Source organism: Pinus tabuliformis, chromosome 9 (assembly GCF_031772625.1).
Source record: "Pinus tabuliformis cultivar Carrire ecotype Pingquan chromosome 9, CPIR1, whole genome shotgun sequence".
Taxonomy (NCBI): Eukaryota; Viridiplantae; Streptophyta; class Pinopsida; order Pinales; family Pinaceae; genus Pinus; species Pinus tabuliformis.
The window spans coordinates 93794243-93807490 of NC_142307.1; the positions used below are offsets into that span (position 1 = coordinate 93794243).

The following is a 13248-nucleotide window of genomic DNA, read 5'->3' on the forward strand; positions in this document are numbered from 1 at the left end:
TCTATGGACTAACTTCCATCTATCAAAATGCAACGAACTACACTTTTGACAGTTATATAGGTAAGTTTTTTGGATACTGAGTGTATTAAGTAGTCAATCATACAATATGACCTCTTTTGACATACACACTTACATACTTACAAAATCACTTGTAGTTGATTCTCTTGAAGCACCGAAGAACAACAAGACCCATCAACATATTATAGACTCACATAAACGAGTTAGCAATATGTTCTTTTGGCACTGAAGAACATCGAGAAACACTAATTTAAATTATGCTAATCTATTCATTGATTGGTTCTTTATTATAAAATTTTATCAAGGATCACTACAGAACATCATAGACTTGCTTACTAATACATGTATGTGACACATAATACACCATGCTCGTGAGTCTATTCACAAACTCACACTTAGTTATCCATCATCCTTTAATCTCTGATGCAACTCCAACCACTATCCTCTAATGCCATCTTCATGTCTTCATCATATCTAGTAGTCAATAATTCTCGCAATCTATTGTCAGAATGGCCAGTCGTGACATAGACTCAAACACATGAACCAAATTTACATTAATGACATGATGATGGGTAATGAATCAATCCATTTACATTAATGACAAGATGAATAATGACATGATGATGTGTACCGAATCAATCCATCTTGATTCTTCCATGATAGGATGATGATGGGAGAAGATGACTCAAATATCTGGCAACCCTGGAACAATTTGTTTTCATCAATGGAAAGTCTTACATACTCTCCATTTTGCTGGACATGAGCTTTAATTGAATCGAACTAAAAAGGCGGGTCAATCCTTTTGGAATATTGTAATAGGTAAGGCTAAATGTTAGAGAAACCAAGTACAAACAATCAAGCAAGAATGAAAACATTGTTGAAAAATGTAACGAGTTTCGATCTTCATAATGTACTAAAAATTGTTAAAATAAAACATTTTAATGTTGTATATAAAGAATTATTCAATGTGGGTTATCAATAAAATATTTTAATAAGAATTAATATTGACATATACTTAAAATATATTAATAATAAAAAACTATTTTAATTTGTGTGATAAAATTGCTTGATTTACATGTAATGTAAAATATTTATTGTAAATTATGTATATATTATAGATCATTTTTAAAAAGTTGTGTATATATCATGAAAAAATTAACCTTTTATGGTTAAAACATTTATTTGGTCTTATATATATTCTATTTAGCATTTAAAAATACAATTTAAATAACGAAAAATAAAACACTGTATTTTGCACTCTAAAGAGGTTTACACATGAAGAAATTTGATCCCTCTCGGCTTATGTTAGATCCGTACTTAAGATAGATCTACGCTGGTTGATAATATAATATTTATATATATATAATTTTTTTTCTGAATAAGACTAATTCTATTAAGAAAAGACATATGGTACAATCAAAGCTTTCAGAGAAGCGAAGCTAAAGAGCAAGGGAGCCAGAAATGATATGATATCAACCTCGGTCCCAAAGAGCAACCACGGCATAAGCAAAAGATGACAGAGAGGACAGAAGGAATGAGCTGGTCTAGGGAGTCTACCCAGCATAGGCAAAATCTTCCAATATACATTTTTTACCTTTCTTTTTACTGACTTTGACCCAACCATTTTGATCTGGCTGGACCGAAACTACTTGCAGATTGTTCTGTGCTAAAGGAGGAGACTCCTTGTCTGAATCAGAAGGCGAAGACTCATGAGAACGTTTCTGCGAGAACAGAGGCGCAGAAGGATCGGCGTGGGCTGAGGGCGCATCCTTCAGTTGCTCCAAATTCTCCTCTTCCACTTCAATGTCCTCCTCATCAGAGCTAGAGGACTCTATGTCATCCATAGGGGGTATATCACAAGGTTTCCAACTCTTGGATTTGGATTTGTGAGTGATATTCTTCTTTTTGTCGAAGAACGATGCACATGAGTTCTGGAGATGCCCCGTCTGATGGCAATGGCGACACCTGAAGGCTGTGTTCTCATAGTCCAAAGTTTGCATCCAATGGAAGTCCACGACTTTGAGGATGATCTGATCTGGGAACCCTTTACTAATGTCTATTTCTGCACAAATTCTTCCAAAGGTATTATTCCTTTCTCTGCCCTTGAGGTATATGTAGCTAGGAAGCGGCCTAGGGTGTCCTCGATTCCTTGAAAGGCAGCAAAATGCCATAGATGCGCAGGGAGATTTGGAAGCCTGACCCAGATAGGAAGCTTGGTGATGACCGCAGTGGAGGGGTCAAAGTCTGGGAACTAGGGGGAGAGGAAGAGTCCAGCTGATCCCCAGAACCAAGGGCCTCCCGTTAAGGCTTTCTGGTAATCTTCGTTGAAGGCAAAGGCTACAATAAAGAAGCCTTTCGAGCAGAGGAAGACTTTGCAGTTGTTGGTCTAATTGGAATGGATCCATTGGTATAGATCACCAGTGCGGGGCCATAGGCCATTAAATCTGCAAATGAGGGTTGTTTCTGCAAATGTCTGGTATTGATCATCTAGAGATGGATGAGAGATTTCAATGGCAGGGGTTTCCTCCATTTTTTCCACCAAGAAAGTTTTGGGACCCTCGGCAGATTGGGCAGACTTCTTGGCAGGCTGTGCATGTACTGCATCTTTGTAGGAAAAACCTTTAGAGGCAGAGGATTGCCCAACTGCACCTCCCTTTAGTCAAATTGATAGGATCACTGTGGAATTTCTTTCAATATTATAAAAGGAAAGAGGTAGATTTTTATCAAGCTGCTTACTTGCAAAGAGGAGCCGCAGAAGGGAGGAAGGGATCCCCAACCTCTGTTCGAGTATCTTTAAGAGATGGCGCACTGTGAAAGACGGCTAGACCCTAAGGAGCAGGGTTTTTCCTGTCAGAAGAATTATTTGAATTTGAAAATTTGCTTGTTGGAGATGAATAGGATCTCAGCTTCCTGAATGAGGAATTGAGGTTGAAACAGTGAGATTACGGGACTACAGAGCCAGCTCTAGATCCTGGCAATACTGTTGCTGCATGTGGAAGAGTGCGGTAGTTGCCAGGGGTATTTCATCAAACACTTGTCGCGCATCCTCCATGCTTTGGCTTTTTGCATACATGTTGAAAACAAGGTTACCCAGAATAATTTTTGTCTCCAATCCGCATTGGATCAACCTGCATAACTTTTGCTTCTGCTAGCGCTTTCATATTTGTACAACCTTGAAAAAACAAGGCATTTGTCCTGATGCTAGGCTGAATCGCTCGTTGGTCCATCAAATGAAGGATTTCCAACGCTTCCTTCAACTGTCCTTCCTTACATAATATACCCACAGTCTCCAGACATGGCAGGTCTATGTTTGTATAAACCACTGGAGATGAATATCCAGCGTTTCGAAGTAGTGTGGAGGAGCCAGTAGTCCTAGAGGATGGTCTTCCCATCTGATTCAGAGGCGAAGGGCGGATCCCTCTGCGAGAAGCAGTGAAGCCGAAATGAACCATCAGAGAGCTTAGGGTTCCCTGAGTAGTCTGAGAAACTTCCATTTCACCGACATTCCACACCCTTTCCGCCTGTAACAAGCAGTTGGAGGACAAGGATTGCAGAGCCATCGGACGAATTTTTTCCAATCAACCCACTCAATCTCCACACTCACATTAATATTTATATATTATATTAAATATAAAATTGATTTTTTTTGAAATTACATTCTTTCATAAAAAATATTTATTTATTTATTAATTTCATCTAATTCTATCTACATTTATATGATATTTTATATAAAACAACAATATATATGAAAATGTATAAAAAACTATAAACATTATTTGAAAAAAAAAAATTCCAAAGAAAAAATCAGTAACTTTCTATTAGTAAAAATGAAAAGTTATATTGAGTATATGCATAAAGCATTCAGGATTCGTCCCAAGGGACCCGTGTGTGAACCATACACACACATTGTAGCTGAGCTACCAAGAAAATAAAAATTAAAAAATAAAAATAAAATTACAGATTGCCAGATGTGCTCGACTTTTCTTTTTTTCCTTTTTTCCAAACCCCAGGTGATGGGGTAATAGTGACAATTCCCAATTCATTATTTCTAGAAATGTTTGGGACTTCTTTATCTGAATCAGAACTTTCAGATACATGAGTTCGCTTAACTCCACTTGTGCCTTGATTGTTGTTTTTTTCCTCTAATGGGTTTTCAAGGGTTTGATCAGTTGTAAATCTATTTGAATTCTTTGCTTGGTCTTTCTGTTCTTCCTCCTCTTCTTCTCCCTTCTCTTGAGAGCCTTGTTGTTTTTCAATCTCTCGTTGTTGCTGAGTTCCCTCCATTTCTTCATCATCCTCATCTAAGTTCCCTTCATTTCTTCATCATCCTCATCTAAGTTCCCTTCATTTCTTCATCATCCTCATCTAACGATGGGGGTTTTGGAAATTGTCATCCTTTTGGTTTCTACTGTCTCTTTTTTGTTTTTTTTCTTTGCTTGGATGCATGTGTTTTGCAAGTGCCTTGTTTGGTGGCACACCCTGCATCTAAATGCAGTTTTTTCAAAATCTAACCATTGTGTCCACTTGAAATCTTTGTGTGTCATATGAACACAATCAAGAATCTCTACATAGATATGAACAAAGGTGAAGACCCTTTTTTCCATTCTTTCTTGATCGAGCTTTAGGAATCTTCGCACGGAGTTTCCTATGCCTTCTAAGGCTAGATGATGCTAAAAAGGTAGTGGGAGATTGTCGAGTCTAACCCAAACCGGAATTTTAGAGCCCACCATTGAATTTTCATCAAAACTAGGGAACCATGGGGTTACGAAGAGCCCTACCCTTCCCAAGAACCATGGTCCGTCGTTTCTGACATGATTGTAGTCTTTTTCATTATCAAATTGTACCACAAAATAACCTTTTGCGCACATATATATATCACAGTCTGTGGTCCAGTTGGGATGGATCCATTCAGTTAGATCTTTAGCTTCAGGCCAAAAACCATTAAAATGACAAATGATAGCTTTTTCTTGTAAACTTTCGAAAATGCCACTTACTTATGATAATTCTATGGTTAGATCTAGAGCGTGATCCATTTTTCTACTATGTACGGCCCTGGAATTGTTAGATTTGGATTTTGTTTGTCTTGAGTACCAACTTTCCCTCTTAATACATCTTTAAAAGAAGCATGGCCCTTGAGTGTTGGTACACTTGGGGCTCTTCCTTTTAGCCATACATTCTGGATAATAGTAGAGTTCCTTTGAATTCCATAGTTTTTCAAAGAGATCTCTTCCTATAACACTTTCCCAGAAAAGATTAGACTTTTTAATGAAGCAGAAATACATGTAACATTCTGAACATTTTGCTTCAGATCTGTCACTTGATCCATACTTCGGACCCATAACACTATCAATTTCCCAGAGATAGTCTTGATAAAAATATGATATGAATCATCTGAATTTGGATCTTCCCGTCTTGATAAAAATCTGATATGAATCCTCCGGATTTGGATCTGCCCCTCTACTGCCTCCTCTGGACTTTTGTCCCTGTTTAACATCTTCCTGTTCAAAATATTGAAAATAACATTGAATAGATATGATAAACTGATAATCAAACGAGGATATTTCCCTACAAAAACCTGCGAACGTCTTTTCTAACCCCAAAAGGGCAGCGTTTTCTTCTCCATCTGTCGCTGCCACAAAGAAAAAATTCAAGGGCTCGATTCGCCAACACCTCAATGGCAGAGTCAACCCATTCAATCCAATCAGATATTTTCCATCTGAGAACTTTGACTGAGGAAAACCTGCATGCAATAGATCTGATTGGGTTTCCATCTCCGATCTTCTTTGAAACCCTAGTTTCAGCAAAGGATAGGAGGTTCCTACTCTCGACATCACAAAGCAGACCATAATAAACCAAGTGGAGCCAAGCTTATGGTTTTTGGGACCACCGGAAGTTGTTTGCACAAAGGGAGTGCGAGGTGAGACCATGGCTCTTTGCTCAGTGATTTTTCGGATCTTCCATGGCCTGGAATTATCCAAGGTAGAAGGGTATCTTGATTTGAAGAAGAGGCATCGAAATATCCAAGGTGTGTCTGCAAAGCTTGGGAAACCCATTTCTTTGATCCTACATTTTCCATTTTCTGCGAGCTTCTCACAAAGGCATTGCAAGTGATAATCCCCCAAATGTGTCAAAATTCGTACGGATCCTGCAGTTCGAGCTTGTGAAAACTCTGTAAAGCCGCATGCAGAGACATAGGCCACAAATGAGAATCCTCATGCACGTCGGTGGATACAAACCTGGCAGAAACGAACAGGAAAACCTTCATTTGACTCTCCATTGCTCCGCTACAAAAGACTTGTTATTCAGACAGTTGTCGAAAAAAATAACTTATTATTCTAAGTAATATCAATATTAATATATAACTAAATATTAATAGTTAAGATTATTTATGTTCACAATATTATGCAATCGTATTGACATATTTATATATTTTATCAATATTTTTTTCTCTTTGTAGAGAGAAAATATCTATTAATATAACAATTTGTTTTATTCACTATAAATTTTATGGATACAATTTCTGATTTACAAAGTCTCATTATTTAGGGAATTGATACACTCCATAAAAAGGTTGTGGCTTTTTGGGAAACAACAACCCATGCGTGGCTTTCTCCCACACTACAAAAGCAAAAACAACTCTTCCAAATCCAATTCCTAGACCTATTTCCAAAGCCATCAATGACATATTTTCATCCACTCTACTAAGCCACACCGCTGAAGGCATACTGCCCATAGTACTACTATTTTCTTCTCTCTTTGGTATTTTATTTTCATTGCATGTATCTAAGGGACACCCATACAAGCACTTATTCCTTTGAAATGAAGTTAAATGAAACATAAAAAACACCCAACTCATACAATTTAGAGAGCTCTTGAGGAATCTCTCCACTTAAATTATTCTTTGCCAGATCTGGCTGCTCCAAAGCAGATATGTTACTAACAGGTGCAAGGATTAACCCTTCTAGTTGATTCCTTGATAGATTCAATAATCGCAAGTTGCTCATACCTCCAATTCTTGTGGGTATTTCTCCATTAAGAGAATTGCTAGACAGATCAAATATAGTGTCTATGGGAAACATATATGACAATGTGTATTCACCTCCTTTTATGTCAAATAACATTTTCTCAAAAAGTAGTGTTTCATATGAAAAATTTGAATTGAACACAATTTTGAACTGAGTTATTGAAATTACTCCATCAACGAGAGTAGATTCATTGATTGTAAATCTAGAGAGTCTCCCAACTGAGATGGCATTTTTCAACTGAATCTATTGTTGGATAAATCCAACACATGCAACTTCGTGAGATTTGTAATACATTGAGGAATATCACCATGAAGATTATTATAAGCAACACTTAAAATTTTCAAGTTATGAAAATATGAAAGGTATGAAGGAAGTTCACCCATCAATCTATTTTTTCTTAAATCCAAAAGTCTAAGTTGGGTACAATTGGCCAATGATGTTGTAATGTCCCCTAATAATAATAAAAATAATAAATAATATAATATAATATTGAAATATAAGAAAATAAATGATAAACGATAAAGAAAATATAATAATAGTAAATAAATAATAAATAATGAAGAAAATATAATAATAATAAATAAAATAGTAAATAGCAATATTAGAGTTCTAAATAAATAAAAATAAAAATAAACTATAAAAAAATAGTAAAAATAAGTAAAGTTATCAAAAAGTAAAAATGAATAAAATAAGAAAAAATTATATTAAGATAATTACTAAATTAAGTTAAACTTAAAATAAAGAAATAAAAGTTGCATGTTGACACATGGAATGTGTGCATGCGGTTCCCCTTCCAATGTTTGCTCTATTTAATAAACGGTGAGGAAGATGAGAGATCATTCCATGATTCCATTATCCATTTTCTTGGGAGAAAATTGTTGTGAGACAAAGGATTCCCTGGCAGTGGTATGTTGATTGAGGGCTTAGGGGTGGCTAGTTGTAAAAAGATTATATGCAACTGAGCCTATGGTTGGGTGGAGAGTCGTCCCAAAAACTTTGTTGCCGTTAGTAGGATTCAAATAGCGTTCAACTTCGAAATCACAAGTAAGGAATATCATCGACACAAGAAAGTTGTTTATGCTCATATTTCTGAAATTAGATGTTAAATCGTTGATAAATTGTGTGTTGATTATAAATCGCATAATTAATCTAATTAGTTGCCTGTTTTAAAATCAAGGTTGTTACATATGGTATCAGAGCAGGTTTCAACTCTAAGTGGCCTCTAGATAAAAGTTTGAGAAAACTACCTAATTAATGTATCTAAATATATATATATATATATATCATTATCATTAAAATCGACTTGTTTAAATAAATTTCCTCTCTAACCTTACACAAAAATTTATTAAACATTAATAAAAACTCTAAAATCCTTATGATATACATAGTAAAATATTTAATAATTTTACATGATAATTCCAAAAATTTTAAAATAAAGAATAATAGTTTCTAGGAAGAACTATTCAAATACTAACGAGTTCCACTCAAAATCCCCTCACGCGGATTTGCATTGCAGCTATCTAAACGGCTTGAAAACTTCATCGAATTTATGAATATTCACCAATATTTATCTAAGATTGCCAAACCCTTGTGCTGCCCAAAGAAACGACAACTATTGAAAGAAAAAAAAAGGCGCCCACCGTAGAGAGTATATATGCTTACGGTTGGACTTTGCGTGGGTCACGTTTTTGAAGCGTGACATAAGGGAAAGCATTGATAAAGCGTTTAGGAAGACCAATACAATTTTTTATAATATCATTTTTTAATGCTTCATCTATAGCAATATTGTAAAAAATGTCCAAATATCAAATTGTTTAACGTTTTAATGTTTTTTTAAATAGTAATTTTCGATAAAATTAAATTACGTTATGTAACGTCTTAATGATTTTTATTTTTCTAAATATAATTGGTAGTAAAATAGTGGTGTATTTATTATTATTATTATGCAGGGTGGTTGTTAAAATTCTCTTGTTGTTTATGAATCACTTTTTACGATAGGAAAAGAATATATTGAATATTTTTAAAAGTCAGGAATATAATAATAATAAAAGTATGTTATTATTTTGTGTATCAATTAAGTTAATTGGTTAAGTAAGAAGTATATTAATTTAGCATTATATTTAATAAAAATAATAATATAGTAACATTGATGTAATTTAATGAATTAGATTTAATGGGATGATTGAAGATATAAATGATGAATTTGTGATTGCCTTGAAATACATTGAAAGATTATTTGTTTGACCTTTCTCCAAGTATGCTTGCTCTTGAAGATTTTTGCTATATGCAAAAACTATTTATTTCTAGGTTAGTTAGTGACACCAAGTCATGTTCTAAAGACAATTGTTGCACCAAAATAATATAAGTACTTAGATTATAGTATTTAGGAGTTCCATTAGCTTTATTTTCCATTTGCATACATTATCATAGATAGGGAAAATATAAGTAATAGAGAAGCAAATATTATGATGAATATAGTATAGTAGGATTTAGAATAAAATTTAAAAGAACTGTAAAATAAAATCTACGGTAAGAATTGTTGTGGGCAAGATTTAAATTCTCATATTATGTAAATTTAGATGTAAGTTAGATATATAAATTAGAATAAGGTTTAATTTTAGTTAAGGGAAGTAGTTTCTCATAGAAGTGGAAACTGGTAATCAAAAGAATTTGGCCAATTAAAAACAAAGTGTTATTTATTAATTATTATTATTATTTATTAATATTTATTTTTAGTATACTACCTTTAATGTGAGGGAAATGAGTTAGAGATCACCATTTTAGATAATAAAAAAGTTAAGAAAATGTATACATTAATTATAGTTTAAAATTAGGTGGCGGTTTATGTTCACTATGGTTTAAGTCTTGATCATGTCTAATTGCTAAATTTTATTGATACATTATGGTACTATGTATGAGGTTATGGTTTCAATTTTTTTTTTTTTTGGTCAACATGGAAATGTAGAAGTATAATGTTGCGATGATGTTTCATGATATGATGGTACGTGGTAATTGGACATAGTTCTGATAAGGGAATAAAGATGCACATGGGGTTCTTATTTATTTATTTTGTTATGATAATGATGTTGTATGCTCATGTTGGATATGATATGTATAATGTGGCATATGGATTATGATGTTATGATATGAGCTTATATTGACACGTGGTTCATTTATTATGTGATGATATGTCTTTGATGTTGATATGTTGATATTATGATGAAAAGCACGTGGTAATTATATGTAGATTTATGACATGCATAATTTTGTGATAACAATGATGTTATGTTCTCATGATGACATACAAGACTTGACATGTGGATTGATTTCTATGATACTATGGTTATTGCTAATTCATTGGATGCATGTTGAGATGTGGTGATGGACAAGAAATCCACAAATGGGCCGAGAGGGCCGGTTTATTTGATGATCTCGTAGGAGCCCATACCTACGAGGGAAATATGTAACACCATATGGGTTGGGGACAAACTCAATCAACACTACATATGCCAGTGGTTCCTTTGTCTTGTATAGCTCTTGAGGAGCTATGGGACCATCTTGAGGAGGCCAAATCCCTGATAATGTAGGCTAGGTACCTAGTATAAGATTGGGATGCCGAAGTTTGCTGGGGGTGTAAGGACTTCGATGCCTGGGGTTGTGTGCCTTAGTAGTTGTAGAGGGTGTTATCACTGAAAATGCTGTAGTAAAATTTTTTTTTAGCTTGGCTTAAAGTCAGGGTATTTTCGCAGCGCCAGAATTCTTTTTAGCAGTTTCGCAGCGCTACCTGTTTGAGTGGTTTCGTAGCGTGCTACGAAACTGGGGATTTGTTTGAGTTTTCAGTGAAGGTCCAAATCCTAGCATGCTTATTGTACAGAGTTCTACTTCCCTCCAGGAATGTCGATGAGAGCAGTGGCAGTATGTTCAAGGAGACACCTTATGATGATGCAGCTATTGTAGTATTGCCATCAAATACATTAAGGGAGTTATCTCTGAATTCTGGCTCATGGGTGATTGTGAAAGATGTACATACTAATGTGGGAGACTTGCAGGAGATTTTGTGTTGAATCCTCTAGACAAAGAATCTATTAAATTTTATAAGTCATAGAGTGTTTGATATTTGGGATTGTCTTTTCACAATCTGTAACTTCTTTCACAAAACAGGACAGGCACTTGCATTACAGGTATTCTCTTGGCCAAATCCATAGGAGTTGCGCCCATTCAAGCATCTCTTTCACTAATTTTAGCTGCCCAACCACTTCTCAGAGCTCGAATCGTTGACAAACAAGGCCAGCTATGCTTTGATATCGATGATAATGTATTGCTGGATATTGAAATCATAAACCAGGAAGCCCTGCAGCCTGTGGAAAACATAGATAGAAGGGCTCAAGAGCCATGGCTGCAAATAGTAGAAGACGAGATGAATACCACTTTTCCTCAACAGAAACCGTTCAGAGTTATCGAAGCTCGTCTGTATCGTTTTCCCAATACAGACAGTTTAATCATACTGAAACTGTACCCTGCTGCAACAGACCATCTTTCTGCAGTGGGTATTTCTTCTCAGTTTATGAAGCATTTACAGGACTTTGTTATTGCTGAGGAGAATGGAGAAGAACTGCAGGAGTTGATTGACAGAAGGATGAGAGTCGAGCTGGAGAAACGTTTGGAGATGGGTGAGGAAGTTCCTCCATGTGTGGAAGATGCCATTCCTCCTGGAAAAGCCAGTAAACCATTCTGGGCACGTGGCCTCGACGTTTTGGGATATGGGTTGTCTGCTTTCCGCCATGCTATTCTTCCATTGGAGAATGTGGTCGACGACAGGAAGTCTCGTATCATTATCGCCGATTTCGGTGAATCTGCTACAAACAAAATGCTTCGAGTATGTGAGAGTAAATCATCGGATTTGAATGGGTTGCTAATTGCTGCATCATTGAGGGCGGTTGCAAAGTTCAAAGGCACAGGAAGCAGAGGAGAGCATTATGCATCAGCTATTCTGCTCAACTGCAGATCCATGTTGGAGCCTGTGATACCAGATTCCACCTCAGGTTTCTACCAATCAGCAATTTTGAAAACATTCCATGCCACTGAAACAGAACCCTTATTGGAGCTTGCAAAAAGGGTCACCAGCGATCTAAATGAAGCAGTGAAGAACAGGAAGCATTTCACAGATATGGGTGATTTAAACATGTTGATGGTTCAGGCCATGGGCCGCCCTGCTTTAACTCCTTCGGCATCAATGCGTACGGCACTCGTAAGTAATGGGCGTGATATTCCTTGCCATGCTGCAGATAAAGAATCAACCTCATATCTAAATTTGAGGGACTGGGTTTCCTGTTCTTCTATAAATGGAGTTGGACCTTGTCTTGCACTGTATCCTGAGTTCAGACATGGCTGCCTGAGAGTCTCCTTCGTATACTGCAGTCCCCTCTTCTCTGCAGAAACCGTGCATAAATTGGTGGACGATATATCATCCATGCTTAACAATCTGGAGGACCAGTTGTAAAAGCAGAGGTTACAAGTCTTTGGATAGAGGTTTTGGATTTACCTTTAATTATAGAAGCATCTTTTTCTTTATTGTCTTGAGAATAAAAGAGCTTTTGATAAGTGGCAAATTGTATGAGAAGTCGGTGATTATCATTCCCTTTGAAGAGCAGGGAAAAAAGGCAAGAGAGGTGAGGTGGTTTCTGAATAGGAATTAAGGCTAAGATCATGACAACTGGAAAGGGAGATTATAAAATAATGCTTTTCGGCTACAGGTCATTCAGGGAGATGTTCTCAAACGTGAACCGCCTTATATTGATGCGTGTGTGGCAAATATTCATTATTAAACATCTTCTTCGTTTACATTTAAATTGTTATCATACAGGCCAATTTTAAATGCGCTGCTATCAGGTTCCAAAGGGAGTTTGCTATGAGACTTGTTGCAAATCCAGAAGACAATCTGTATTTCCGATTTTGAGTGAATACTTTCAGGCTTCCTATAATTTCGCATCTTTTGAAAGTGGGCAAGGATAATTTCAGGCTTCCTCCTCGATTATATGTGTTGAACCTTGTAATCCTCTGCCCCTCAATTAGTTTCAGGGAATTGGATGTTCAACCAGGAAATGAGTTCGAGTGTATTTAAATACTGCAAAGCCATACACAGGATGCCCAGATGATTCAGTAGCACCCTCATCGTGACATTTTGGTCTCTGCTAGTTATGATAAT

General features: G+C 35.9%; 1 protein-coding gene across 1 annotated transcript; it reads left to right on the plus strand.

The window, feature by feature from the left end:
• Positions 1 to 11591: 11591 nt before the first annotated feature.
• On the plus strand, positions 11592 to 12614 carry LOC149147260 (uncharacterized). Its single transcript, XM_089440528.1, has one exon. It carries the CDS (start codon positions 11608 to 11610, stop codon positions 12541 to 12543), a length of 936 nt encoding a protein of 311 aa, XP_089296654.1. The 5' UTR covers positions 11592 to 11607; the 3' UTR covers positions 12544 to 12614.
• Positions 12615 to 13248: the final 634 nt, after the last annotated feature.